The following is a 27965-nucleotide window of genomic DNA, read 5'->3' as shown; positions in this document are numbered from 1 at the left end:
CAATAGAGATGAAGGGGAATTTAAAATAAATTCAATTTATAATAGTTTAATTAAAGACCAGTTAAAAACTTCAATGAGTATTGAGTTGCATAATTGTCCTGAAACAGGTAATAACCTTGCGACCGGAGGTCAAAGCATGGTCAATGCTGTAAGAAGTCAACGGACGGCAGCTAAAATAGCAAATGAAAAAATTCATTCAATTTATAATTCATAATTGTGTCTCATTAACCTGTAACATTTTGGTTGGATTTGCGGTTGGGGGACCTCTTTTCGTATTGTTGCGAGTATTTATATTTTTCATTTTTAATAGATTCCCATTTATACATCGATTGTGGCAGAGGAAAGTGCCAATATAAACAATTACTTCAGTTTTTCTAAAGTTACAGCCAGTTGCGGGAGTGTTTTTTTTAAAACGTGAGTTTTTGTTTCTTATATATTTGATTGTTTATATTTTTTATGTTGGTTTAGTTGTCGTGGCATTTTTATAATGTCTTAAAAATAGTCTTAAATTGTTGTAATTTTCTCCTTTTTTGTTTTTTTTTTCGTTGAGAAAGGCTCCCGGACGTGGGGCCGAAATATTCGGAGTATTTTTATTTTTTGGTTAGCTAAAGTGTAGTTTTTATTTCATTTTGTTGTCACTGCTTTATAAGAAATTAAACCCGTTTTTCTTCAATTATTTTTTTTTCGTAGATCTTAATGAAAATACCAAGTTTCTTTGAGCTTAGACTATGCATTTCTCACGCCATCGTGAGTTCGTGACAATATGTGGCTAGCCCACCATAGTGAGAAATTCCGGAGTGGGGGTTGTCATTGAGGTAAATTTTTATTTACGCTCTACTTCAAGTTTTAGAAAACTCCTATCAGAAAAATAAAGAATTTTGCATTTTTCTTGCTAGAAGAAAGATTACAGATGTATTTTGGGACAGTATTTTTGGTTAGAATAAATTTCTATATTAGCCGTTTATTTTGTGGGACTACCTGAAATTTTGAAAACGAACACGCTACCGTACGGCATTGCTGCCTCTGAAACTCGAGGATCAATATGCGTACAGTTTTTTGATAATTCTAACCAATTGACTATATCAGAATTTTCACAAAATAGTATTTTGGGCTTCTTTGGACTAGAATTATTGTTTTGCTACACAAAATGGCTGAAAACGTCGATTTGCTGTGTCTTTTTGGCTAAAATAGTCTTTTTGGCTAAAATAAATGGATATTTCAACCGTTATTCTGTAGGATTACCTGCACCTATAGAAACATATTCACCACCGTACGACATTACCGTCTCTGAAACTCAAGCCTCGATATGCGTATAAATTTTGGTAATTCTAAATCAATTTGCTATCTACTAAATTTGACACAATATCATTTTGGCCTTCTTTTGGCTAGAATCGTTGTTTTGCACCACAAAATTGGCTGAAAACACCGCTTTGCTGTGGGGGACAGTTTTTTTGGCTAAAATAAATGTTAGTTTTAACTGTTTATTTTGTAGGACTACTTACACTCTTAAAAACAAATGCGCCACCGTATGGCAGTGCTGTCTCTGAAACTCAAGGCTCAATAGGCGTATAGATTTTTACATAATTCTAAATCAAATGATTGTCTCAAAATTCTCACAAAATAGCTCTTTGGACTTCTTTGGCCAGAATTGTTGTTTTTCACCGCAAAAAGGCTGAAAACACCATTTTGTTGTGGAACGGTCTTTTAGGTTCAAAAAAATTTATATGTTAGCCGTAAATTGTGTTGGGCTACCTAAATCTTTAGAAACGAATGACGCATAGGACAGCATTACTGCCTCTGAAACTGTAAGACTCTCTGAAAGACTGAAAGCTTTCTGAAATTTATTGTATAATTTAAACTCGTTGTATTTTTATTTTATCTTCATGAAAGTTGTTTTTTGTAGATTTTTTTCGTGAAACATGTTGAATATTGAATTTTTTCCTCGTAAAACTTGTTCGACGTTTTTTTTACTTGTTGCAAGTTCATTTTTTATTTATGAAATATGTTGTATGTAGATTATTGTTTCGTGAAATCTGTTGCATGTTAATTTTTTCATCCTGAAAATTGTTGTATGTTTAGTTTTTCTTCGTGAAACTTATTGTTGGATGAATGTTTTCTTGAAATTTATTAAATCTTGATATTTCTCTCCTTGAAACTTGCACAATCGTTTTTCTGCTTGTGAAACTGATTTTGTTAATGGAACTTATTGCCTGCTGATTTTTGTTCTTAGAACCTGGAGCGCGCTGATTTTCATTGACAGAACTTAATCCATCTTGATTTTTCTCTTCGTGCAACTTGTAAATTGATTTTCTTCTCATGAAACTGATTTTGTTCATGGAGCTTGTTGAATTTTGGTTTTGTACGTGGAACTTGTTGCGTGCTGATTTTGTTCGTGAAACTTGTTGCATGTTGATTTTTTTTTTCGTAAAACTTGTACAGTATTTTTCTCCTCGTAAAACTGATTTTGTTGAGCGCTGATTTTTGTTCGTGGAAATTGCTGCTGGCTGATTTTTGTTCGTGAAACCTATTGCAACTGAATTTTTCTCTTCGTAATACTTATACATTGATTTTTCTCCTTACGAAACTGATTTTGTTAATGGAACTTATTGAGTGTTGATTTTGTTCGTGGAACTTGTTGCGTACTGATTTTTGTTCGTGAAACTTGTTGCATGTTGATTTTTCTCTTCGTGAAACTTTTATATTGATTTTTTCTCCTTGTGAAACTGATTTCATGGAACTTGTTGTTTGTTTGTTTTTGTTCGTGGAGCCTTTTGCACGCTCATATTTGTCTGTCAAACATGTTGTATGTTGATTTTTTCCTTTGTGAAAATTGTATATTGATTTTTCTCCTCGTGAAACTGCTTTGTTGCGTGTTAAGTTTTTGTTCATGGAACTTGTTCCATGATGATTTTAGTTCGTGAAACTTGTTGCAAGTGTATTTTTCCTCTTCGTGAAGCTTGTACAATTATTTTCTCATTCTGAAAATAATTTTGTTCATGAAACTTATTACTTGCTAACTTTTGTTTGTGGAACTTGTTTCTTGCTGATTTTTGTTGGTTAAATTGTTGCATCTTCGTAAAACATTCTTTCTTCGTGAAACTCTTACATTGATTTTTCTCCTCGTGAAACTGATTTTGGTTGTGGAACTTGTTGCTTTCTGATTTATTTTTTCGTGAAACTTGTTACATATTGATTTTTCTCTTTGTGAAACTTGTATGCCGATTTTTCTGACGCAAATTGTGTTTGTTGATTTTGTTGACGCAAATTGTAGTAGGTTAGGTCAGGTTAGGGGACCTAGCATGGTAGAACCTAAAGCTAACCTAGACATAGTAGGTTAGGTTAAGTTAGGTTAGATGAAGCGTCTTCAAACCTAACTTAACCCAATCTACCATATGCAGGTTAGGTGTAGGTTCCGTCACGCTTGGTACAGCCCCCCAAACCCAACTTAACCTACTACAAGTTCCATGAACAAAATTAGTTTCACGAGGAGAAAAATCAACATACAACAAGTTTTATGAACAAAAATTAGTACGCAACTAGCTAGCTCCACAAACAAAAATCAGCTTGCAACATGTTCCACGAACATTATCAGTTTCACAAGGAGATTGAACAATGTACAAGTTTTACGGTGAGAAAAATTAACCTGCAACATGTTTCACGAACAAAAATCAGAAGGCAGCAAATTCCACGAACACAAGTCAGCAGAGTACAAGTTTCATGAGTAAAATCAGTTTCACGAGCACAAAAATCAATGTACAAGTTTCAAGAATAGAAAAATAAATATGCATATAAAAATCAAATTACAACAAGTTCCATGAACAAAATCAGCCTGCAAAAATTTCTCGGAACAAAATCAGTTTCACGAGGAGAAAAATCAATGTACGAGTTTTACGATGAGAAAAATCTAAATGCAATATGTTTCTTGAACAAAAATCAGCAATAGGTTCCATGAATAAAATCGATTTAACGAGGAGAAGATTAAATATACAAGTGTTACGAAGAGAAAGATTGGCAAGCAACAAGTTTCACGAACAAAAATCAGCACGCAACAAGTTCCACAAACAAAATTCAGTATGCGAAGAGTTCCATAATTAAAATCAGTTTCACTATGAGAAAAATTAATTTCAAAGTTTCACATAGAGAAAAATCAACATGCAACAAGTCTCGTGAGCAAATAAAAACTCGCAACAAAATCTGCTCACAAAGAATCAGCACTCAAGTTACATAAGCGAAATCAGTTTCACGAGCAAAAAAATCAGCGTACAAGTTTCACGAAGAGAAAATGCAATATGCAACAAGTTTTACGAACGAAAATCAGCACACAATAAGTTCCATGAACAAAATCATAACGCAATAAGTTGCGTGAACAAAAAAAAGTTTTATTGGGAGAAAATCATTGTATAAGTTTCACGAGGAGAAAAATCAACATGCAACATGTTTCACGAACAAAATTCAGCGTGCAAAAAACCCAAAGAACAAAAATCAACACGCAACAAGTTTCATGAACAAAATCAGTTTCAATAGGAGAACAATCGATGTACAAGTTTCACACAGAGAAAAATCAACATGCACAAAGTTTCACGAACAAAAATTATCACGCAACAGGTTCCAGAAATGAAAAACCAGCCCGCAGCAATTTCCATGAACAAAATCAAATTCAGGGGAGAAAAAATCAATGTATAAGCTTCATGAAGGAAAAGAAATGCAACAAGTTTCATGAACAAAAATCAACACGCAACAAAAATTAGCATGCAACAAGTTCCGTGAACAAAATCAGTTTCAAAATGTGAAAAATAAATGTACAAGTCTCAGGAAGAGAAAAATCAACATGCAACACGTTCCACAAACAACAATCAGCACGCAACAAGTTCCACGAACAAAAAGTCAGAACGCAAAAAGTTCCATAAACAAAATCAGTTTTACGAGACGAAAAATGAATGTCCACGTTTCACGAAGAAAAAATCAACATGCAACAGGTTTCATGAAAAAATCAGCAAACAACAAGTTCCACGAACAAAATATGCACGCAACAAGTTCTATGAATAAAGTTAGTTTCACGAGGAGAAAAATCAATTTGCAAATCTCATGAAGAGAAAAATCAACATGCAACAAGTTTCACGAACAAAAAATCAGGAAGCAACAAGTTCAACGAAACAAATCAGCACGCAATAAGTTCAATAAACATAATCAGTTTCATAAGGAGGCAAATCAATGTACAAGTTTCACAAAGAGGAAAATCAACATTCAAAAAATTTCACGAACAAACACCATCACTGAAAAGTTCCGTGAACAAAATCAGTTTCACAAAAAAAATTCATTTACCAGTCTCAGGAAGATAAAAATAAATATTCAACAAGTTTCACACACAAAAATTAGCACACAACAAGTTCCATGAACAAGCATCAGCGCGGAACAAGTTCCATGAACAGAATCAGTTTCAAGAGGAGAAAAATCAATGTACAAATTTTGCGGTGAGAAAACAAACATTCGACAAGCTTCACGAACAAAAATCAGCAAACAACAAGTTTTATAACAATATCAACACACAAATAGTCCCATAAACAAACTATAATTTCATGAGGAGAAAAATCAATGTACAAGTTTCACGAAGAGAAAAATCAAGATTGAATAAATTTTACAAATAAAGATCAGCAGAAAACAGGTTTTATGACCAAAATCAGTTTACTGAAGAGAAAAAATCAATGTACAAGTTTTACAAGTTGAAAAATCAACATCCTACAAGTTTCACGAGGAAGAGTCATCACACAACAAGTTCCATGAACAAAATAAGTTACAGAGGGAAAAAATTAATGTCCAAGTCTTATAAAGAGAAAAATCAACATGCAACATGTTTCGCGCATAAAAATCAGCACGCCGCAAGTTCCACGAAAAAATCTACATGCAACAAGATCCAAGAACAAAAACAGTTTGACAAGGGAAAAAAATATCAATTTACAAGTTTCACGAAGAGAAAATCAGCAAACAATAAGTTCCACTATCAAAATTAGGACGCAACAAGTTTCACGATCAAAAAAGTTTCAAATAAATCAGCATGCAATAAGTTTCACGAACAAAAAATCAACAGCTATTTCATTTCATGAACAGTAAATCAGCATGCACAAAGTGCCACAAACAAAAGGAAAACCAACACGCAATATGTTTCACGAAGAAAAATGTCAAGATAAAATAAGTTTCATGAAAGAAAAAATCATTGTACAATAAATTTCAAGAAGAAAAACTAAAGTACATCGTTTCACGATGAAAAAATTAATGTGCAACAGGTTTCACGAAGAAATAATCAACATACAACATGTTCCATGAACAAAAAATCAACGTGCAACTAGTTTCATGAAGAGAAAAAGATAAGGTAGAAAAAGTTTCACGAGGGAATAAAATCAATCAGCAACAATTTTCACGATAAAAAATAAACATAAAAAAACTTTCATTAAGGTAAAGTAAAAATACATTAATGTTTCATGATGAAAAATTACCTAACAATAAGTTTCACGAGGATGTAAATCGACATACATTTGCCTTGTTTGAAAATTCTTAGATAGTCAATTGATTCTAAAAACTATAGTTATATTGAGCCTTCAGTATCAGAGGCAGTAGTGCCATGCGGTGGGGCACTCGTTTCTAATGGTGCAGGCAGCCCAACAAAATGTACATGAATGATATTTATTTAAAAAAAGACTGTTGCTCAGCAAAGCGGCGTTTTCAGCCATTTTTGTGGTGTAAAACAATAATTTTAGCCAAAAAAAGCCAAAAGGCTATAGCGTGAAAATTCTTGGATAGTTGATTGATTTAGGACTATAAAAAATCTATGCTACTATTGAGCCTCGAGTTTCAGAAGCATGAATTCCGTACGGTGGCGCGTTTGTTTTCCAGGGTGCAGGTAGTCCTACAATATAAACGGTTAGCATAAAGGTTTACTTTAACCAAAAAGACTGCCCCTCATCAAAGTAGCGTTTTCAGCCATTTCGCGGTACAAAACAAAATTTTTTTCTAAACGAAGGCCAAAATGCTGTTATCTGAAAATTTGAAATAGTCAAAAAAACTATAATAATATTGAGAATTGGGTTTCAGAGACTATAATTCTGTTGGTGGTGCATTTGTTTTTAAACATGCAGGTAGTCTTACAAAACAAATGGATTACATAAACATTTATATTAGCCAAAAAGAACTATCCCCCACAACTTAGCGGCGTTTTCAGCCATTGTGGGGTGCACAACAGCAATTCTAGCCAAAAGAAGGCCAAAGTTCTATTGTGTGAAAATTCTGAAACAGTCAATCTATTTAGATTTATAAAAAATTTATACGCACATTGATTCTTCAGTTTAAGAAACAGATCGTTTCTTAAGGTGAAGACAGTCCTACAAAATAACGGTTAACACAGACATTTATTTTAGCCAAAAAGGCTTTCCCACAGCCAAGCGGTAGTTTCAGCTGGATATTTATGTGGTTCGGTGATGATGGTTAGGAAAAATACGAGAAATTTAATCATTCTAGTATATGCGAACAGGGGATTCTCCTCGCGTGTAATAGATTATCATGTAAAAGGCATTAGCCAAATCAAAATATTAAAAATACTTTCATGGCCCAGCTATATAGCGCTCCATTCTATTGAGGGGGAATTCCTTTCGAGTCCTAACGTGGACAAAAATCTTTAGTTAATAAATGTTCCCTAAGAGTAGTACTGTGAATGAAAACCAAAACTCTTAAAATATTATTTAACATCCTGTATGTGTATAGTCATTACGTAACACCTTAGTTTGCGCTGTCATTACGTCATTCCCAATAAATCTAGCAAGCCACGTAAGATTATCTCACCCCCAATAAACCTATCAAGTCACGCAAGATTGCTTCACATCCCACGTGTGTCCTGTTATTACGTAAGACCCACGTTTGTGCCCCCCTAAGTTAAAACCAGTACTTCCCCACTTGACCAACGGAATCTAACATATCCTATTGCATAACAGCCAAACTCTATTACGTAACATCCAAAGTAATCATTCCCTGTGACGTACTATGCACCTACGTCTTTTGGAAAATATTTCCCTATGATTCAACAAGCATCTGCTGGCTCTCGTGGGAATGACAAGATAGGTCTATCATGGAATGGCAGGATTGGGGTCTCATAGAATCCAGGGATAGGGCTCTCATAAAAAGCAGTGAGGGAATACTACTGATTACGCATAAAGATTTTCCAGTCAACTGTCAAAATGTTTAAAAATTTGGGTATATTTTTTCCTATCCACTATCTTGAAGGAAGTACCCTTATTCATTTATTTATTCCTTTTATTTTTACGTAATTCCATCAATACATTTACATTACTAAATCCAACTCTTCTTTGAACCCACTAGGTCTTCTCAAAATTGATTAAATTTTGTATAGAACGTGTCGCTCTAAGTAAATGCTAACAAATACTATTCTTACCTGGAAAATTCCTTCTTTAGCTTCATACAGTCGCCGAAGGACTTCTAGTCCTGAATCATTATTCCCAGAAGAAGGTGGTGGAGGAATTATAAAAGCTGAGATGTCATCTGTTGTGATCAAGTTAACATCAGCAGCTTTCCCTTGCGACCTATAAAAAATAGAAGTATTTATTTCAATTGGATGCCACAGTTTGGCCACACTTCTTCGGAAATTGATATAAATACATGCAGGAAATAAAGGCAGAACCATTTGCGTCTGTGGAAAAATCCAAATTAGGTTACAAGATTAGTTGACGCTTTATTGTAGAATTATATTGGGTGGTTCACGATTGATAATATCCCATTCTTGTAGGTTTCATTTTGCAGCCGTTCATAGCTCCGAACATTGAACCAATCTTATCTTGAAAGATTTTGTAATTCTCAAGAAATTGTAAAAAAACATAAAGCAGAGCTTTAAAAAATAATTTTCAAATCTCGGTTTCAATGCCAAAGTTCCCCACAATAACAGCTCGAAGTAATATTTTGCCAATTTCACAATTAAACCAAGAAAATAAACCGATTTGATCAGAATTCTACTTTATCGGTTTTCTCAAAGATAGATATGAATACACACAGAAAACAGAAGATACGCCATTATGGTTTATAAAATCATAATTTTTCCCCAATGTTAATTTTTTTCTAAAATAAATAGTTCTAAGCGGTACTTTTAAGGGAATATATAAACCCAATTAATCATTGGCAGTTCTTGTTTTACATTGTGATACCATGTAAGGTAAGTCATGTTTAATCAACTTCTGTTTACAGGGTAATTTTAACTTAATCTTGCATATTACCTACACTGGTGGCCTTCAAACACAACCCCCCCTCTTTCCTCATTTAAGTCTGATCGCCTATAAAGTTACCATAATTTCATATAATTTCTACGTAAAGCACAACAAATTAATATTTCGACAAACAAATCCATCCCTACGTTGCACAAGCATGGGTCCCTGGTGAACAAGCCTTATGAACACGTCACTCTTTGTTATCTATCTTCTATCTTCTATATATATAAAAATAAGTTGTCTGTGTGTGGATCTGTGGATCTGTGGATCAGGTGACGATCCACAAAAAAGGTAAAAAACTAAAAACTAAAAAAAAAAAACTGAAAAAACTAAAAAAAGGCAAAAACTAAAAAAAAACTAAAAACTAATAAAAAAAATAAAAAAGCTAAAAAACTAAAAAAACTAAAAAACTAAAAAAACTAAAAACTAAAAAAAAAACTTAAAAAAAGGAAAAAACTGAAAAATAGAAGAGAAAAAGAAAACTAATAAAATTAAGAATAAAATAAAAAAAAATAAAAAAGATAAAAACTAAAAAAAAAGTAAAAAGAAAAAACGAAAAAACCTAAAAAAGCTAAAAAAAAAGGTAAAAAACAATAAAAAACTAAAAAGAAAAAAAGGAAAAAAAACTAAAAAAACTAAAAACTAAAAAACAAACTTAAAAAAAAGGAAAAAACTGAAAAATAGAAGAGAAAAAGAAAACTAATAAAATTAAGAATAAAAATAAAAAAAAATAAAAAAGATGAAAACTAAAAAAAAGTAAAAAGAAAAAACGAAAAAAACTAAAAAAGCTAAAAAAAAGGTAAAAACCAATAAAAAACTAAAAAGAAAAAAAGGAAAAAAAACTAAAAAAAATTTTCATCTAAAAAACTAAAAAAAACTAAAAAAGGTAAAAACTAAAAGAACTAAAAAAGAAAAAAAAGAAAAAAAGGAAAAAAACTGAAAAATAAAGGAGAAACAATCTAAATAAATGACGACACTCAAAGAGAAAGCGACCGGGACAAAAGGAATGTTCGATTAGCAATCAACAAAGCACCGGGACACAGGGACATAACTACAAAGGGGACGCCTGGGTGCACAGGGGGATATATAAATGAATAAAATTAAGAATAAAATAAAAAAAAAGATAAAAACTAAAAAAAAAGTAAAAAGAAAAAACGAAAAAAACTAAAAAAGCTAAAAAAAAGGTAAAAACCAATAAAAAACTAAAAAGAAAAAAAGGAAAAAAAAACTAAAAAAACTAAAAACTAAAAAAAAAACTTAAAAAAAGGAAAAAACTGAAAAATAGAAGAGAAAAAGAAAACTTAAAAAAAGGAAAAAACTGAAAAATAGAAGAGAAAAAGAAAACTAATAAAATTAAGAATAAAAATAAAAAAAATAAAAAAGATAAAAACTAAAAAAAAAGTAAAAAGAAAAAACGAAAAAAACTAAAAAAGCTAAAAAAAAAGGTAAAAACCAATAAAAAACTAAAAAGAAAAAAAGGAAAAAAACTAAAAAAAATTTTCATCTAAAAAACTAAAAAAAACTAAAAAAGGTAAAAACTAAAAGAACTAAAAAAGAAAAAAAACTAAAAAAAGGAAAAAAACTGAAAAATAAAGGAGAAACAATCTAAATAAATGACGACACTCAAAGAAAAAGCGACCGGGACAAAAGGAATGTTCGATTAGCAATCAACAAAGCACCGGGACACAGGGAGTATAAATGACGACGACCGGGACACAGGGACATAACTACAAAGGGGACGCCGGGGTGCACAGGGGGATATATAAATGACGATGGCGACTCAGGGAATGGTCGATTCACAGGTGGGACATAGGGACACAACTACAATGGCGCGTAACTAATATGGCGCGTAACGACTTACGCGCGCGGGGGGGCTTGGGGGGGGGGGCGCGAAGCGCCCCCACCAACTAGGTGTTGGGGTGGCGCGAAGCGCCACCCCAACAGCTAGTATATATATATAAAAATAAGTTGTCTGTGTGTGTGTGTGTGTGTGTGTGTCGAGTGACGTCATGTTTGTGTGTCGATTGACGTCATGTTTGTTGATTGACGAAATTACACACCGGGACATCGGGAAACAAATGACGACCGGGACACCGGGACATCTATATATATAAAAATAAGTTGTCTGTGTGTCTTTGTATCGAGTGACGTCATGTTTTTGTGTCGACTGACGTCATGTTTGTTGATTAACGAAATTAGACACCGGAACATCGGGACACAAATGACGACCTGGACACTCAAAGAGAAAGCGACCGGGACACAAGGAATGTTCGATTAGCAATCACCATCAACAAAGCACCGGGACACAAATGACGACCGGGACACAGGGAATATAAATGACGACCAGGACACTCAAAGAAAAATTACAGACCGGGACACCGGAACACAAATGACGACCGGGACAAAAATGACGACCGGGACACCGGGACACAGGGAATATAAATGACGACCGCGACACACAAAGAGAAATTACAGACTGGGACACCGGGACACAAATATAAATGACGACTGCGACACTCAAAGAGAAATTACAGACTGGGACACCGGGACACAAATGACGATTGGGACACAGGGAAACAACAACAACGGGGACGCCGGGGGGCACAGGGGGATACATAAATGACGACAGGGAAACAACAACAACGGGGACGCCGGGGGGCACAGGGGGATATATAAATGACGACAGGGACACAGGGAATGTTCGATTAGCAATCACCATCAACAAAGCTCAAGGGCAATCATTAGAATAATGAGGTATAGTCATGTCTGTGTGTCGACTGACGTCATGTTTGTCGACTGACGTCATTATAAGGATTGAGCTATATGCGTCATGAAGTTGTTTGTCGACTGACGTCATGTTTGTCAACTGATGAAATTACATACTGGGACACAGGGACACAAATGACGACCGGGACACATGGAATATAAATGACGACCGGGAACCTCAAAGAGAAATTACAGACTGGGACACCCGGACACAAATCACGACCGGGACACAGGGAATATAAATGACAACCGGGACACAGGGACACAACTACAGGGGAAGCCGGGGGCACAGGCGGGATATATAAATGATGACCGGGACACAGGGATTATTCGAATAGAAATTACAGACCGGCGCGAAAGCTGTTGGGGTGGCGCGAAGCGCCACACCAATAGCAAATCTATATATATAAAAATAAGTTGTCTGTGTGTCTGTCGAGTGACATCATGTTTGTGTGTCGACTGACGAAATTACAGACCGGGACATCGGGACACAAATGACGACCGGGACACCGGGACATAGGGAATATAAACGACGACCGGGACACTCAAAGAGAAAGCGATCGGAAAACAAAGAATGTTCGATTAGCAATCACCATCAACAAAGCACTGGGACAAAAATGACGACCGGGACACACGGAATATAAATGACGACCAGGAAACTCAAAGAGAAATTACAGACTGGGACACCGGAACACAAATGACGACCGGGACAAAAATGACGACCGGGACACAGGGAATATAAATGACGACCGCGACACTCAAAGAGAAATTAGAGACTGGGACACCGGGACACAAATGACGACCGGGACACAGGGAAACAACAACAACTGGGACGCCGGGGGGCTCAGGGGGATATATAAATGACGATATATATATATATATATATATATATATATATATTCACAGGTGGGACAAAGGGACAAAACTACAATGGCGCGCAACGACTTACGCGCGGGGGGGGGGGGGGGGGCTTGGGGGGGCACAAAGCTCCCCAACCAACTAGGTGTTGGGGTGGTGCAAAGCGCCACCCCAACAGCTAGTCTAGATATATAAAAATAAGTTGTCTGTGTGTCTGTCGAGTGACGTTATGTTTGTGTTTCGACTGACGTCATGTAAGTCGACTGACGAAACACCGGGAGACCGAAACACAAATGACGACCGGGACAAAAATGAGGACCGGGACACTGGGACACAGGGATTATAAATGACGACCGCGACACTCAAAGAGTAATTAGAGACTGGGACACCGGGACACAAATGACGACCGGGACACAGGGAAACAACCACAACGGGGACGCCGGGGGGCACATCTATATATATAAAAATAAGTTGTCTGTGTGTCTGTCGAGTCACGTCATGTGTGTCGACTGACGAAATTACAGACCGTGACATCGGGACACAAATGACGACCGGGACACCGGGACATAGGGAATATAAATGAAGACCAGGGCACTCAAAGAGAAAGCGACCGTGACACAAGGAATCTTCGATTAGCAATCATCATCAACAAAGCACCGGGACGCAAATGACGACCGGGACACAGGGAATATAAATGACGACCAGAACACTCAAAGAGAAATTACAGACCGGGACACAGGACCACAAATGACGACCGGGACAAAAATGACGACCGGGACACCGGGACACAGGGAATATAAATGACGACCGCGACACTCAAAGAGAAATTACAGACTGGGACACCGGGACACAAATGACGACCGGGACACAGGGAAACAACTACAACGGGGACGCCGTGGGGCACAGGGGGATATATAAATGACGACGGGGACACGGGGAATGTTTGATTATCAATCATCATCAACAAAGCTAAAGGGCAATCATTAGAATAATGAAGTATAGATCTGAATATAGATTGTTTTTCCAATGGACAATTATATGTTGCATGTCAAGAGTCGGTAAACCTGACAATCTATTTATATGCACAGACAATGGGATAGCCAAGAATGTTGTATATTCGCAAGTTTTACGTAGTTAAAATATATATATATATATCTATCTATATTCACAGGTGGGACATAACTACAATGGCGCGTAACTAATATGGCGCGTAACGACTTACGCGCGGGGGGGGGGCTTGGAGGGGCGCGAAGCACCCCCACCAACTAGGTGTTGGGGTGGCGCGAAGCGCCACCCCAACAGCTAGTAGAAAATATTTACACCATCCTTCTAGAATTTTTATGGTGTCTCACGATCACAAATATTTAATTTAATCACAAATCTAATTTGTAAGAGTTTGTAAAGCTCAAATGACAGCACATTTTAAAAGCCATCAAATAGAATATGACCATTAAAAGACGTTTTGTTGAGTAACTCTAAAAGTAGATTTCTCTTTTTCAAATTTGAGCTGTAAAAGCCGTGAAATAGAATACATCTACTGGAACTCGTTTTATTGAGTAGCACTAAAAGTAGATTTTTTCAAATTTGAATCTTAAAATATAACATAAAGACTAAAAAATCTAGAAAAAAGTCAGCTAGAAGAATTTTTTTTTTTTTAATCACTTTACATTGAACGTAGATAGATAGAGAGAGAAAGAGAGAGAGAGAGAGAGAGAGAGAGAGAGAGAGAGAGAGAGAGAGAGAGAGAGGGGAGGAGAGGGAGAAAAAGAGAGAGCAAGTAACAGTTTAAGCACTAAAAACTAGGGGTAGTCGGAGCTCAATAGTAAGTTCACTTAACAAAGTCAGCCATACACACAAAAGTAAAACAGTATTTAATGAGCTTCCATTATTTTGCGAAATGGTGTAGAGCTGTTGTCAAAACTTTAATAGTTAGTGAAACATGTGAACGCATAGAAGGGCCGGAATAAAACCTGTTAAGCAGCCTATCCAGAGTCCGCCCTCAGTTTTTCTTCAAGAATCATCAACATTTGGAATAAACTCTCTGAAGAAACTGTTACTTCTGAATCTATGGACATCTTCAAACGAAGACTGAGTGGTCCTCCAGTGAGTTCAAACTCAATTCGGAAGCTATAGATGAGCATAGTACACCTGTTTACTAATTAATCTATATATATATATATATATATATATATATATATATATATATATATATATATATATATATATATAGATAAGTTGTCTGTGTGTCTGTGTGTCGAGTGACGTCATGTTTGTTTGTCGACTGCCGTCATGTTTGTCGACTGACGAAATTACACACCGGGACATCAGGACACAAATAACGACCGGGACACCGGGACATCAGGACACAAATAACGACCGGGACCCCGGGACACAGGGAATATAAATGACGACCGGGACACAAATGACGACCGGGACACAGGGAAACAACTACAACGGGGACGTTGTAGTTGTTTTCAAAGAGAAAGCGACTGGGACACAAGGAATGTTCGATTAGCAATCACCATCAATAAAGCACCGGGACACAAATGACGACCGGGACACAGGGAATATAAATGACGACCGGGACACAGGGACACAACTACAACGGGGACGCCGAGGGGCACAGGGAATTTTCGATTAGCAATCACCATCAACAAAGCTCAAGGGCAATCATTAGAATCACAGGGACACAACTACAATGGCGCCTAACTAATATGGCGCGTAATGACTTACGCGCGCGGGGGGGCTTGGGGGAGCACGAAGCGCCCCCACCAACTAGGTGCTGGGGTGGCGCGAAGCGCCACCCCAACAGCTAGTACTGAATAAAACTCATATTGTCAATTCTGGAGCTCTACAAGGAGAAATACTTAGATTATCCCAAGCAGCAATTTAAGGTAAAAACTACAGACGGTTTTACTAGTGTCGTGCCCGCAAGATTTTACAGTTTTTTATTTACAGAATAATAGAAGTTCATAAATATTTTTTAGTTTTTATTTACGGCTGAATATGTTAAGGGATGTAGTTTGGAGATCTGAAAAAGTACTTACTGTTTAGGTGGTGGAGGTGGTGGAATGGTTACATTCTTGATGAACACATCTATATCTGATGACACTTTTCTTTGGGTGGGAACTTCATATATGGGGGACTCGGTAGGACGACAAGGAACTAGACAAAAAGAAAATTAAAAAACAAATAAACCCAGAAGGCAAGAAATTTACAAAAGACTACTTCTTAATTTTCGAGTTATTTTAGAAGAAAATCAAGACATTTACAAATTAAAGTAAGATATGCCTATTTTTGAAAGTTTGTAATAGTCTAATATAACACTACTAAGCTTTATAAATAGCTGTCATGATTTTGACTATGCTCAAACAGTAGCACAGGTCTAAAAAACATTTTTTTTTTGTGGTTATAATTTCAGAACTGATTTGAAAAAAAAATTTGTTGCTCCATCTAAATTTGGAATTGTCTTTTTCTCTATCAGGCTATATTTTTAAACATTTAAAGTTTAATAACTCAGTATTTAGGCTTAGGTTACCTTTCAGGAGGTGAAATATTGTGTTAAAATATTGTATACAAATACGTTAAACTGCGACGAAAAAAATATTTTGGGCCATTAAGCTAAACTGAGTCTATATTTGTTCCACCAAACACAACCAACTACACTTAATGGAAACGCGGGAGGACAGGAAGAATTACATATTTGTGTTATTATGTTAACGCATATTATGCTTGCTCAAAATAGTATTGCATACTCAGTAAGAGAATACACTGAAAATGGATGTACTCTATAATCCCTTGTAAGACGAGTATTTTTCGACAGGTTTGTACCTAGGAAGGTGGTCACGGAATCCCTCCCTCAAATTTAGTCAAAGCTCAAAATTTTCCTGCAGTTACTTTTGAGATCAAATATGCGTTCCCGAGCCCATATTTGACCTGTAGATCCATTTCAAGTTTTAAAACAGTACTATTTTTGAAATTAGTGAACAAATTACTCTTTGCCAACTTTAACCACCTTGCATAGAATTGGTTGAAGCACTAAAATATAGTTCTAATCTCTATGTTTGATAGACTAAAAAACATAAACCTTTAGAGGCAACACTTCGAGTGCCATCCAGTCGAAGGGGGAAGGCAAATAATGTATGTACCCCATTTCAAAAACGGGGACCCAAGTCCCCCTCTTTGTCTTATCTATATAACAATATTACGCTTATTCCAATTCAGAATGATTCACGGATCCCATTGGAATGGTGTTCTAAATTGTGTTTGGAAAAAAAATCCCTAGGGAATGATCCACAATACTGGCCTTAAGCAGAATTGCGTTTGGAAAATATCTGAAGTTCAGGGGACTAGGCCAGTCCTACCATGTATATGTAGATTAAATAAGAAAAACAACTTTTTTCAAGTGAAAGTAACGAGCAATATTAAAACTTAAAACGAACAAAATTTATTACGTATATGAAGGGGGTTGCCCCCTCCTCAACACCTCGATCTTTACGCTAAAGTTGTGCAGTACTTTTAAAAAAGCTTCTTATTGTTCTAATTAAACGACCCTTGTGGTTCAGGAGTTGTCCTTAAAAAATTGAGACAATTTTCAAACCATAGCGTAAAGAGCAAGGTGTTGAGGAGGAAAAAAAACTTGTCTTTTGATTTAATTTTTGATCTCTTTTTAAATAATTCCGGAAAATCTGGCCTCATCTCCATGGAGAAATCCCCTCCCCAAGTAAATATCCTCTAGATAATTCAATCCCGGTGAAGATTTACACCGAACAAGTACCCTTAACACCTCCACGAGTAAAATTGAGAAAGAAAAAAGAGAAAGCAAGACAAGTAAAAGAATTTGGTATAGGAATTCGGGCAAATTCCCTCAGTTTATAACTTCTCCTGGCAAGTTCACTCCCTGGAAACTTCCCTCCTCATGGAGAATTGCCCTCTAGAAAAATTCCCAGCAGAAAATTCGTTCCTCCCACTCGAAAATGTATCTATACTTCTTAATAACAAATACTCGCTGTAACATGGGCAAATTTTGAAAGACCCCTTTTCTGGGGCTTGTGGGGGGGGTCATGTTATATTCTAAGGTACAGCTACTGGATCTTTCAACCATGATGAATATAAGGAATATCTCAAAATTTTGGTCGAATGATTTTGGGAAAAAAGGGACGAGGGAGGAAGGTCTAGCTGCCCTCCAATCTTTTTGGTCACTTAAAAGGGGAACTAGGTATTTGAATTTCCGTTAGAATGAGCTCAATATACCGATATTTGGAGGACCACTGGGTCGATCCGATCACCCCCGGAATAAAAAACAACAACAAATAAAGACGCATCCTCGATCTTTCTTCTAGCTAAAATAGAAAATTCCGCATTTTTGCAGATAGGAGGTTGAAACCTCTGAAATAAGGTTTTCTCATACGTTGAATCTGACGGTGTGACTTTCATTAAGATTCTTCGAGTTTTAGGGGGTTTTTCTCCACTTTTTAAAAAATCAGGCAAATTTCCTCATGCTCGTAACCTTTGATATGTAACACTAAACTTAATGAATTTTACATAATTGGAATCAACATAATAAGCCAATTCTTTTGATACATACATCGGTATGAAAATTCTGTTTTTTTTCGAGTTTCAGTTACTATTGAGTAGCGTCGCTCATTAATTATATTTTGTTACAAAAAAACGGTTTGACATTATTACGTATATGAGGGATTGTCCCCTCCTCAACACCTCACTCTTCACCTCACGCTTTCCGCATCTTTACAAAAGCTATTTATTGTTCTAATCAAACGACCCCTGTGTTTCGGGGTTCGTTTTAAAAAAATTGGGACAAAATTCAAACTTTAAGAACGGAAGAACGAAAAAGAACGAAGTCCTGAGGAGGGGGTAACCCCCCTTGTATACATAATAATTTTGTTCATTTTAAGTTTTAATATTGCCTTACTTTCAGTTAAAGAAGGTTGTTTTTTATTTAATTTCTTATCGTTTTTTTAAACAACGACAGGAAATCTGGCTCCACATCCACTGGAAAATCCCTCTTCCCATGGAAATATCATCTGGACGATTTAATCCTTGTGTAAATTTACCCTGGACAATTACTTTTTGCCCTAAAGGTGTAAAATTGAGTCTATAAGGAGAAATACACATAAAGAAATTTCGCACAGGAATTCTGGACAACTCCCCATTCCATAATTTTCCCCTGAAAAGTTCCGTCACCAGAAAATTTTTCCTGCTCTCCTCACCCGCAAAAATGTATGCATAATTGCCAATTACAAATACTAGACGAAAACAACGGACAAAATTTATAACTTTAAGACCTTTCCCGAGGGGCTATGGGGGGTCATGTTATCTCCAAAGAGATACTTACTAGACCTTTCAACTTTGTCGAATAAAATAGCAATCTCAGAAATTTGATGTGACAATTTTGGGGAAAAAGTGGCGTGGGAGGGTGCGGAATTGCCCTCCAAATTTTTTGGGCACTTAAAATCAGCACTAGAACTTTTAATTTCCTTTAGAATAAGCCCTCTCCTGAGCTTCTAGGTGCTCTGGGTCGATATTGTCACCTCTGGGAAAAAAACAAACAAAGGAACAAATAACACGTATCCGTGATCTTTCTTCTGGCAAAAAAAGAGAAAAGAACTCCACATTTTCGCAGATAGGTGCTTGAAACCACTACAGTAGGATTTCCTGACACGCTGAATCAGCCAGGTAGCTCAATAGTTACAGTTCGTTACCAAGAACTGTCTGATATGATGCGTAAATTTATTCAGCAGAAGAACAGACTTGAACAAGTGTCATTTTAGGAATATTTATAGTTTTGCTAATCTTTTTTTAACATGATGAATTGAATGGTTTCAAATTGGTTAAGTCTTCGAGAGAATAATTACTTTTTTTTCAGAGTCGTGACTGAGGGAATCGAACATTTTTGGAGCAGAATTTATATTAAAATGGACATAAATGTTTAATTCAAAAGTATAGTCTGGTTTTGGAACCCTTTCAATCATTTTTCTTGGCTTTTAATAATATAATTAAGCTTACCTTTATAAATTTCCCACTCCGCAGATTTTCTGTGGTTGAGAATGACACCTTTTGTATTTGTTGGTTCTCCGTCAAATTCTCCGTTCAATATTTCTTTATCAGCAAAAGGCGTTGGAGGTGTATTTAATGTGTTTAAAACAGACTTCAAATTCTCCTAGAGTATAATAAAAATCTTAGAGGGATAATGATTATGAGTATTCCTTGAGAACTAAGCCTAATTGATAGCCGACTGATTTTTTAATGTGCAAAACTAATTTACTGCTTTAAAAAACTATAACAACTCATCTTAGTCCTAAGACTCCCAATGCCAACAAAGGTGATCATGCTCTTTTTCCCCTCACTCTGTTCAGGTCCACATTCTTTTCTTGTCCTGCAGAACTTCCTACATACTTTACACGGGACTTTGTAGTCTTTTCCCTTACCACTCAAGAATGTCCTTCTTTTGATTTGGTACCAGCTGGATAGGGTTGCCAAAGGCGTAATTTCTAGCTATCTCCCGTAGAGCATAATTCCAGCCATCTTTATTTGTATTTTAGTTTTATTAATCGTAAATATAGATGGTGGGATTGATCCAAGTTTGTCGTGCAGCTTTGTGTCTAAAATACAGTCTTGGAAAACCAACATTGGTCTTATCGAAAACCAACCTCTAACTTTTTTAGTTTTTTTAATATTTTCATAGCCTCTTCAACGAGCCTTAAGCCAACCAACTAAAGCTCTTTTGGAAAATCCTGCTAGGATGATAAAAATATAGTCAAGTTTGTCGTGCAGGTTCATGTCCAAATTACAGTCATTCAGTCTTGTATCTAAAACTAACTTAAAACATTTTTTTTAGTCTTCTTTAGACTTTTTTAACGAGGCTTCAGCCAACCACCCAAAGTTTTTGTGTAAAATATAGCTAGAATGATAAAACATAGTCAAGTTCTTAATGCAGCTTCATGTCTTAATTACAGTAATTCAGTCTTGTGTCTAAAACTAACTTAAAACCTTTAAATCCCCTTAGTCTACTTTAAACCTGTTTAACCAGCCTTAAATTCACCAACCAACATTCTTGTGGAAAAATAGCTATCTCTTTTGGTCAGCCTTTTACCACTTCTTTCTGACAATTATTCTTAGTTTAGATGACTTAGTCTTTTTGACAATTATTTTTAGACTAGCACTCTAATTTAAAAAAAAAAACTTCCAAATGGATTTATCTCCCAAACATTACACCTAGAGTACCTAAATTAACTGCTTCATAAAAATTTAGAATAATTGTATCCATAAAAATAGAGAAGAGATTGAAACTGGATTCTGAAAGTCTTACTGTCAGCTTTGGTCTTCAGCCCTAAATCATAAAAGTTTCTAGAATGGAAGAACAGAAAACATAATGACATATAACAAGAAACTGGTTACTTCTGATTTTCCAAACTGTATCTATGTGGTAGGTTACCCCTAAACTATAATTGCACAACTATGCCAGTCAAAAATCACAACAGTTACGGGATAAATTGCGGAAGGGGGAGGGGGTAAACCAGGTACATGCCTGGATATGGACTTGGCAACCATATTACTTACGTAGGCTAAATACAGTGAATACTTAAAAAAGTAAAAAATTCGTTTATATGTATTTTGTTACTTTTCACGAGCCTAAACGAACCGAATGTATCGAAATTAGGTGCCTCACTTTGTACTTTAACTGCAACACTCAAAGTCGTATCTAGATTTTCTTTTAAGGAGGGGTTATTTTTGTGACGGGGGGGGGGTTAATCGCATCGAAAATTCGTCTATATTTCTTTTTTATGCTTTTTATGAGTCAGAAAAAAATACGGAAAGGGGAGGGGTACCATGTAACCCCTCCTCTGGACATGGCCTTGACAACCCTATTACTTACGTGACCAGTTGTGTCAATTCCCAAAAATATTGGGGAGAGGGGTGACAAAATACATTTTCAATAGCTAGGAAGGGGGAAGATAAAAAAAACTTTAAAAAATGTTAATCAATATTTTGTATACATATTTTTTTATTTTTCTTGAGTCTCGGGAAAAATTTTTGGGAGGAGGGGATGGATCAAGCCTGGTAGCCACACAACCACTGGATATGCCTCACCAGCCATATTACTTGCGTACATACAGTACCGTCAATTTACAAAAAGTTCAGCTGGGGCAAAATGTGTTTTTCAATAACTAGGGGCAAATTTGCCGTTTCTTAAATATTTTCAATGGAAATACTCAGAAAGCATTTTCAAAGAATCTAATGGCTTCAAAATATTTATCTTAATAAATCTTCTATATGTTCTGGATAATAATAAAAACCTGTTCATAATCTACGGAACTCAAGAATAAAGAGTTCTGCTAATACAGATATTTTTTAAATTCTCTTACTCAAATAAGTATCATCCTGATAGACAATTTAAAAATTTTCCAAGTCAAGCTAATGCATCTAGAATTACCACACTAACTCTTATTACCTGGCCTCCTAATCTAGCTGCAGCAATTCAACTGTAAGTAGTGAGCGTTGCAGCTGAATAGTAACCGAAACTTTACGGAATAGAGTCTTAATAACGATAGAGATATCAAACAAATCGAATTTCAATGCTTATTCAATATATAAAATTCACCAAGTTTAATGTTAATCTACCCATTAAAAGTTACGAGCCGAAGAAAATTAACCCAATTTTTGAAAAAGGAAGAAAATACCCCAAAATATCAAGTAATTTTAATGAATAACACACAATCATATTTAGCATATAAGAGAACCCTACCGTGGAGCTTTCAAGCTCCTATATACAAAAATTTGGAATTTTGTATTTGTTACAGGAAGAAATATCATCTATGCGTGTTTATTTGTTGTTTTTTTTTCCCAGGTGTGATCGTGCCGAACCAATGATTTTAGAATATTGGGGGAGAGGCATTTGACCCGAAGTCAAAAGTTCCAATGCTCTTTTTAAGTAGCCAAAATATTGGGGGGGGGGGCATCTGGTCCCCCTCCCGCGTATTATTTTCCCTTAACTTACCTGATCGACATACTGAGATAGCCACTTTGTCCAACACAGTTGAAAGATCTAATAACTACGTCTATGAGGATGACTAGACCCCCAAAGTCCCCGGGGGAAGGGCTGCAAACTGTCAACTTTACCCATTGTTTACACATAGCATTGGTTATTGAGAGGTAGGCAGCCATTTTTGGGGGGAGGGGGAGGATTTTTATGAGAGAAGGGTTACCCCTGGAAGGGTCCCTCCATCTTTCCTGGGGGAAGAGAATTTTCTACGGAGGGGGAGATTTCTCGACATTAATTAAAATCGATCAGAAATTATATAAAAAAACAACTATTTTTGCTGAAAGTAAAGTACAGCATTAAACTTAAAATCAACAGAAATTATTTTACATATGAAATAGATTGCCCCCTCCTCAATATCTCGCTCGTTACACTAAAGTTTTCTTTGAACCTTAAAAATCTTATTATTCTGATTAAGCGGGCCTTGTGCTTCAGAAGTCATTCTTGAATAATTAGAATAAAAAGTAAAACTTCATCGTAAAGAGGGAGGTTTTGATAAGGGGGCAATCCTCTTCGCATAGGTAATAATATATGTTTATTTCAAGTTCTAATGTTGCTCCTTACTTTCAGTCAAAAAAACTTGTTTTTTTATTTAATGTTGAAATTGATTCAATGACTTCACTGTCATTTCAGGTATCAATTACAGTCTGTCATTTTAGGTACCAATTACAGTAAAAATGAAATCTTAATCTTTGAATTGATTTACTGGAAACTTGAACAACTATATACGTCTTTGAAAATTAGGAAAACCTGAAAACTCAATTTTTAGTGAAAAAGACCTCCATATGCTTTTCTATCTATCAAATAAAACCCTGTTCATCATCTATAAAACTCAGGAATAAAGACGTCTGATAATTCAGCCACTTCTCAATCATTAATCTAACGTGGAAAACTGATTAACACATTCTCTGTCTTTCCTAGAACCAGTGGCGTAATTTCATCAAAATTCTGTGGGAGGGGAAAAGTTGGAGCCCATTTTCCCAAATCAAGTGAAAATGACAGCAACAACTGAAACTGAAAAAATGAAACTGACAAACTGAAAATGAGCCATATACTACCATACAGATAAATATATAGTAAAGAAAAACGACCCGTGTCTGTGGATGCTTGAATTATGCAGGCTTATCTTAGTTTTGACAAGATTTTTGAAGAAACTAAATTTCAGCTCGGGAGGAGAAGAACTGGGGTCTGGAGGGGAAAAGCCAAAGTTTGGGAGGGAAAGTGCCCCTGCCTAGAACACAGTTATTCTGCTAATTAACACTTTTTATTATAATTGTTATATATTTGCAGATTGATTTATAAGAGAGTTGTTTTTTTTTGCTGCTGTGGGCAGATGTTTTTCCTTCACTAGGTCGCAGCTATTTCTGAAACCATGATAAATATTATCTTAATAAGAATTTTACCCCATTGAAAATCAATCTAATGCATCTAAATTAGGACACTTACTTCGTACCTTGACTGCAACCATATTACTTAGACATATACCGTGACGTCAATTGACGAAAACTTAAAAGGGAGGGCAGATATATCTTTCAATTACAAGGGAGAGTAATATTTTTATTTTAGTAATACTTTCGATGAAAATACCAGCAAAAAAGTATCTTTCAAAAACTACGGGAGGGGTAAAAAGTATATGGGGACACAGGTAAATTGACGACACTGGGCACACATAGATCCAGATCAATTAACATGATTATATATTATACTAAACAACGATAAAAGCCCCGATATCGTTAAAGCTTATTTACGATAAAACGATACTTATTATAACGATATGTATCGTTCGTTATTATCGTTAATCGTTTATCGATATGTATTATCGTTATTACTTATTTTAACGATAAAGCTTATTTATCCACTTATTGAAATTCCTACTAATAATCTATAGAACTATTAATTTTATATACTAATTTTTATTATATATATAATATATTATGCTAATAAATAAAAGCTTATTTATCCGCTTATTGAAATTCCTACTAATAATCTATAGAACTATTAATTTTATATACTAATTTTTATTATATATATAATATATTATGCTAATAAATAAAAGCTTATTTATCCGCTTATTGAAATTCCTACTAATAATCTATAGAACTATTAATTTTATATACTAATTTTTATTATATATATAATATATTATGCTAATAAATAAAAGCTTATTTATCCGCTTATTGAAATTCCTACTAATAATCTATAGAACTATTAATTTTATATACTAATTTTTATTATATATATAATATATTATGCTAATAAATAAAAGCTTATTTATCCGCTTATTGAAATTCCTACTAATAATCTATAGAACTATTAATTTTATATACTAATTTTTATTATATATATAATATATTATGCTAATAAATAAAAGCTTATTTATCCGCTTATTGAAATTCCTACTAATAATCTATAGAACTATTAATTTTATATACTAATTTTTATTATATATATAATATATTATGCTAATAAATAAAAGCTTATTTATCCGCTTATTGAAATTCCTACTAATAATCTATAGAACTATTAATTTTATATACTAATTTTTATTATATATATAATATATTATACTAATAAATAAAAGCTTATTTATCCGCTTATTGAAATTCCTACTAATAATCTATAGAACTATTAATTTTATATACTAATTTTTATTATATATATAATATATTATACTAATAAATAAAAGCTTATTTATCCGCTTATTGAAATTCCTACTAATAATCTATAGAACTATTAATTTTATATACTAATTTTTATTATATATATAATATATTATACTAATAAATAAAAGCTTATTTATCCGCTTATTGAAATTCCTACTAATAATCTATAGAACTATTAATTTTATATACTAATTTTTATTATATATATAATATATTATACTAATAAATAAAAGCTTATTTATCCGCTTATTAATTTTATTTACTAATTTTTATTATATATATAATATATTATACTAATAAATAAAAGCTTATTTATCCGCTTATTAATTTTATTTACTAATTTTTATTATATATATATATATATTATACTAATAAATAAAAGCTTATTTATCCGCTTATTCAAATTCCTACTAATAATCTATAGAACTATTAATTTTATATACTAATTTTTATTATATATATAATATATTATACTAATAAATAAAAGCTTATTTATCCGCTTATTGAAATTCCTACTAATAATCTATAGAACTATTAATTTTATATACTAATTTTTATTATATATATAACATATTATACTAATAAATAAAAGCTTATTTATCCGCTTATTGAAATTCCTACTAATAATCTATAGAACTATTAATTTTATATACTAATTTTTATTATATATATAATATATTATACTAATAAATAAAAGCTTATTTATCCGCTTATTGAAATTCCTACTAATAATCTATAGAACTGGGAACCAAACGGGTAAGCTGATTCAAAAACCTCTCGTTTATTAATATGAGTGTACACAGATTATAATCAACACCTCTTCTGCTAAAACTAAACTATTCTTCTCTTAAGACCTGATCAAGGCAACTCACATGCATCGTCCTACAAAGCAATTAAATAAAAAAAAAAACAAGTTTTTTCAACTGAAAGTAAGGAGTGACATTAAAACTTAAAACGAACAGAAATTACTTCGTATATGAAAGGGGCTGCTTCCTCATCAGCGACCCGCTCTTTACGCTAAAGTTTGACTCTTTCTCTCAACTCTTCTTTTTAAAACAGTAAAAAACTTTAGCGTAAAGAGCGCGGCGTTGATGAGGAAGCCGCCCCTTTCATATACGAAGTAATTTCTGTTCGTTTTAAGTTTTAATGTCGCTCGTTGAAAAAACTTGTTTTTTGTATTTAATTTCTGAACGTTTTTGAATCAATGCATGTTTTGATGTTGGCTCTCCGCAGATATAATTATAACGCAATTTGCATTTTTTTTTGGGGGGGGCTAAATGGCTTTCTCATAATTTTGATCGAATGATTTTGAGAAAGAAAGAGCGGGGGAGGAAGCCGAGTTGCCCTCCAATTTTTTGGTTAATAAAAAAGGCAACTAGAACTTTTAATTTTTTACGAATCTTTTTATTAGTAAAAGATATACGTAACTTATAAACTAGCTTACGTAAAGAATTTTTTATTCTAATGTTTTATCACACATATGAGAGGGTTTGCCCCCTCGTCAGTACCTCTCTCTTTACACTAAATCTTAAATTTTGGCCCAATTCATTAAGAATGACCCCTGAATCACAAAAGCCGTAGAATAAATAGTTGACATTACTAAAAATACTTTAGCGTAAAGAGCGAGGTATTAGGAGGAGGTGAGCCCCTCATATGTGTAACAATTTCCGTTCGTTTTAAGTTTTAATGCTGCGTCCTAGCCGAGTCGGTTGGTGCGCTGGATTTGGGATTCTTTGTCTGAAAAGACGCGGGTTCGAATCCCAGTGTACCGAATTGTTCAGTTTGGGACGGGAGTCAGTGGCGTGACTCTGTAAGCTTAGCCAGAGTCGACCCAGCTTTAAATGGGTACCTGGAGAAATCTGGGGAAGGTAAACAGGAAGGGTGTGCGAAAGCACAGGATGGTTGGCCCCCAACCCCCCATTGCACTTCCTGGCTGAAGGGCCAAGAAACGGAGATCAGCACCGCCGGTAGGGACTGTAAATGCCGTATCCTTTACCTTTTACCTTTTTACCTTACTTCCAGCTGAAAAAATCTATTTCATATTTATTTTTTCATGTTTTTTTTTTTAAATAATGCTAGTAAATCCTGCGCTCCCTTCATGGAAATTTTCTTCCCCCATGACAAATTCCTCGATGGAGAGTTCCCCCGGTATATCCCCCGCTTTTCAACCCCTCCCCCCAACCAAAAAATCCTCCTGAAAACACCTGTACACTTCCCAATAACCATTACTATATGTAAGCACTGGTCAAAGTTTGTAACTTGTAGCCCCTCCCACGGGGACTGTGGAAGAGTAAGTCGTCCCCAAAGACATAGTTATAAGGTTTTTAGACTATGCTGAATAAAATGGCTATCTCAGAA

The 27965-nt window shown here is 34.8% G+C and overlaps 1 protein-coding gene across 4 annotated transcripts in view; it reads right to left on the bottom strand.

Moving 5' to 3' along the window:
* LOC136036401 (uncharacterized) overlaps window positions 1–27965 on the bottom strand; it is a 425531-nt gene that overhangs the window by 18849 nt on the left and 378717 nt on the right. For all 4 annotated transcript variants that reach the window (XM_065718603.1, XM_065718604.1, XM_065718606.1 and 1 more), the window contains 3 exons: window positions 19911–20064; window positions 15932–16049; window positions 8438–8585 (listed from right to left, as the gene is read on the bottom strand). In XM_065718603.1, the coding sequence (XP_065574675.1) occupies window positions 8438–8585; window positions 15932–16049; window positions 19911–20064 (420 nt within the window). The remainder of the gene's footprint in view (window positions 1–8437; window positions 8586–15931; window positions 16050–19910; window positions 20065–27965) is intronic.

This window comes from Artemia franciscana, chromosome 15 (assembly GCF_032884065.1).
Source record: "Artemia franciscana chromosome 15, ASM3288406v1, whole genome shotgun sequence".
NCBI lineage: Eukaryota > Metazoa > Arthropoda > Branchiopoda > Anostraca > Artemiidae > Artemia > Artemia franciscana.
The sequence above is the reverse complement of the archived record's forward strand: the minus strand, read 5'-3'. Positions and strand labels throughout refer to the sequence as shown.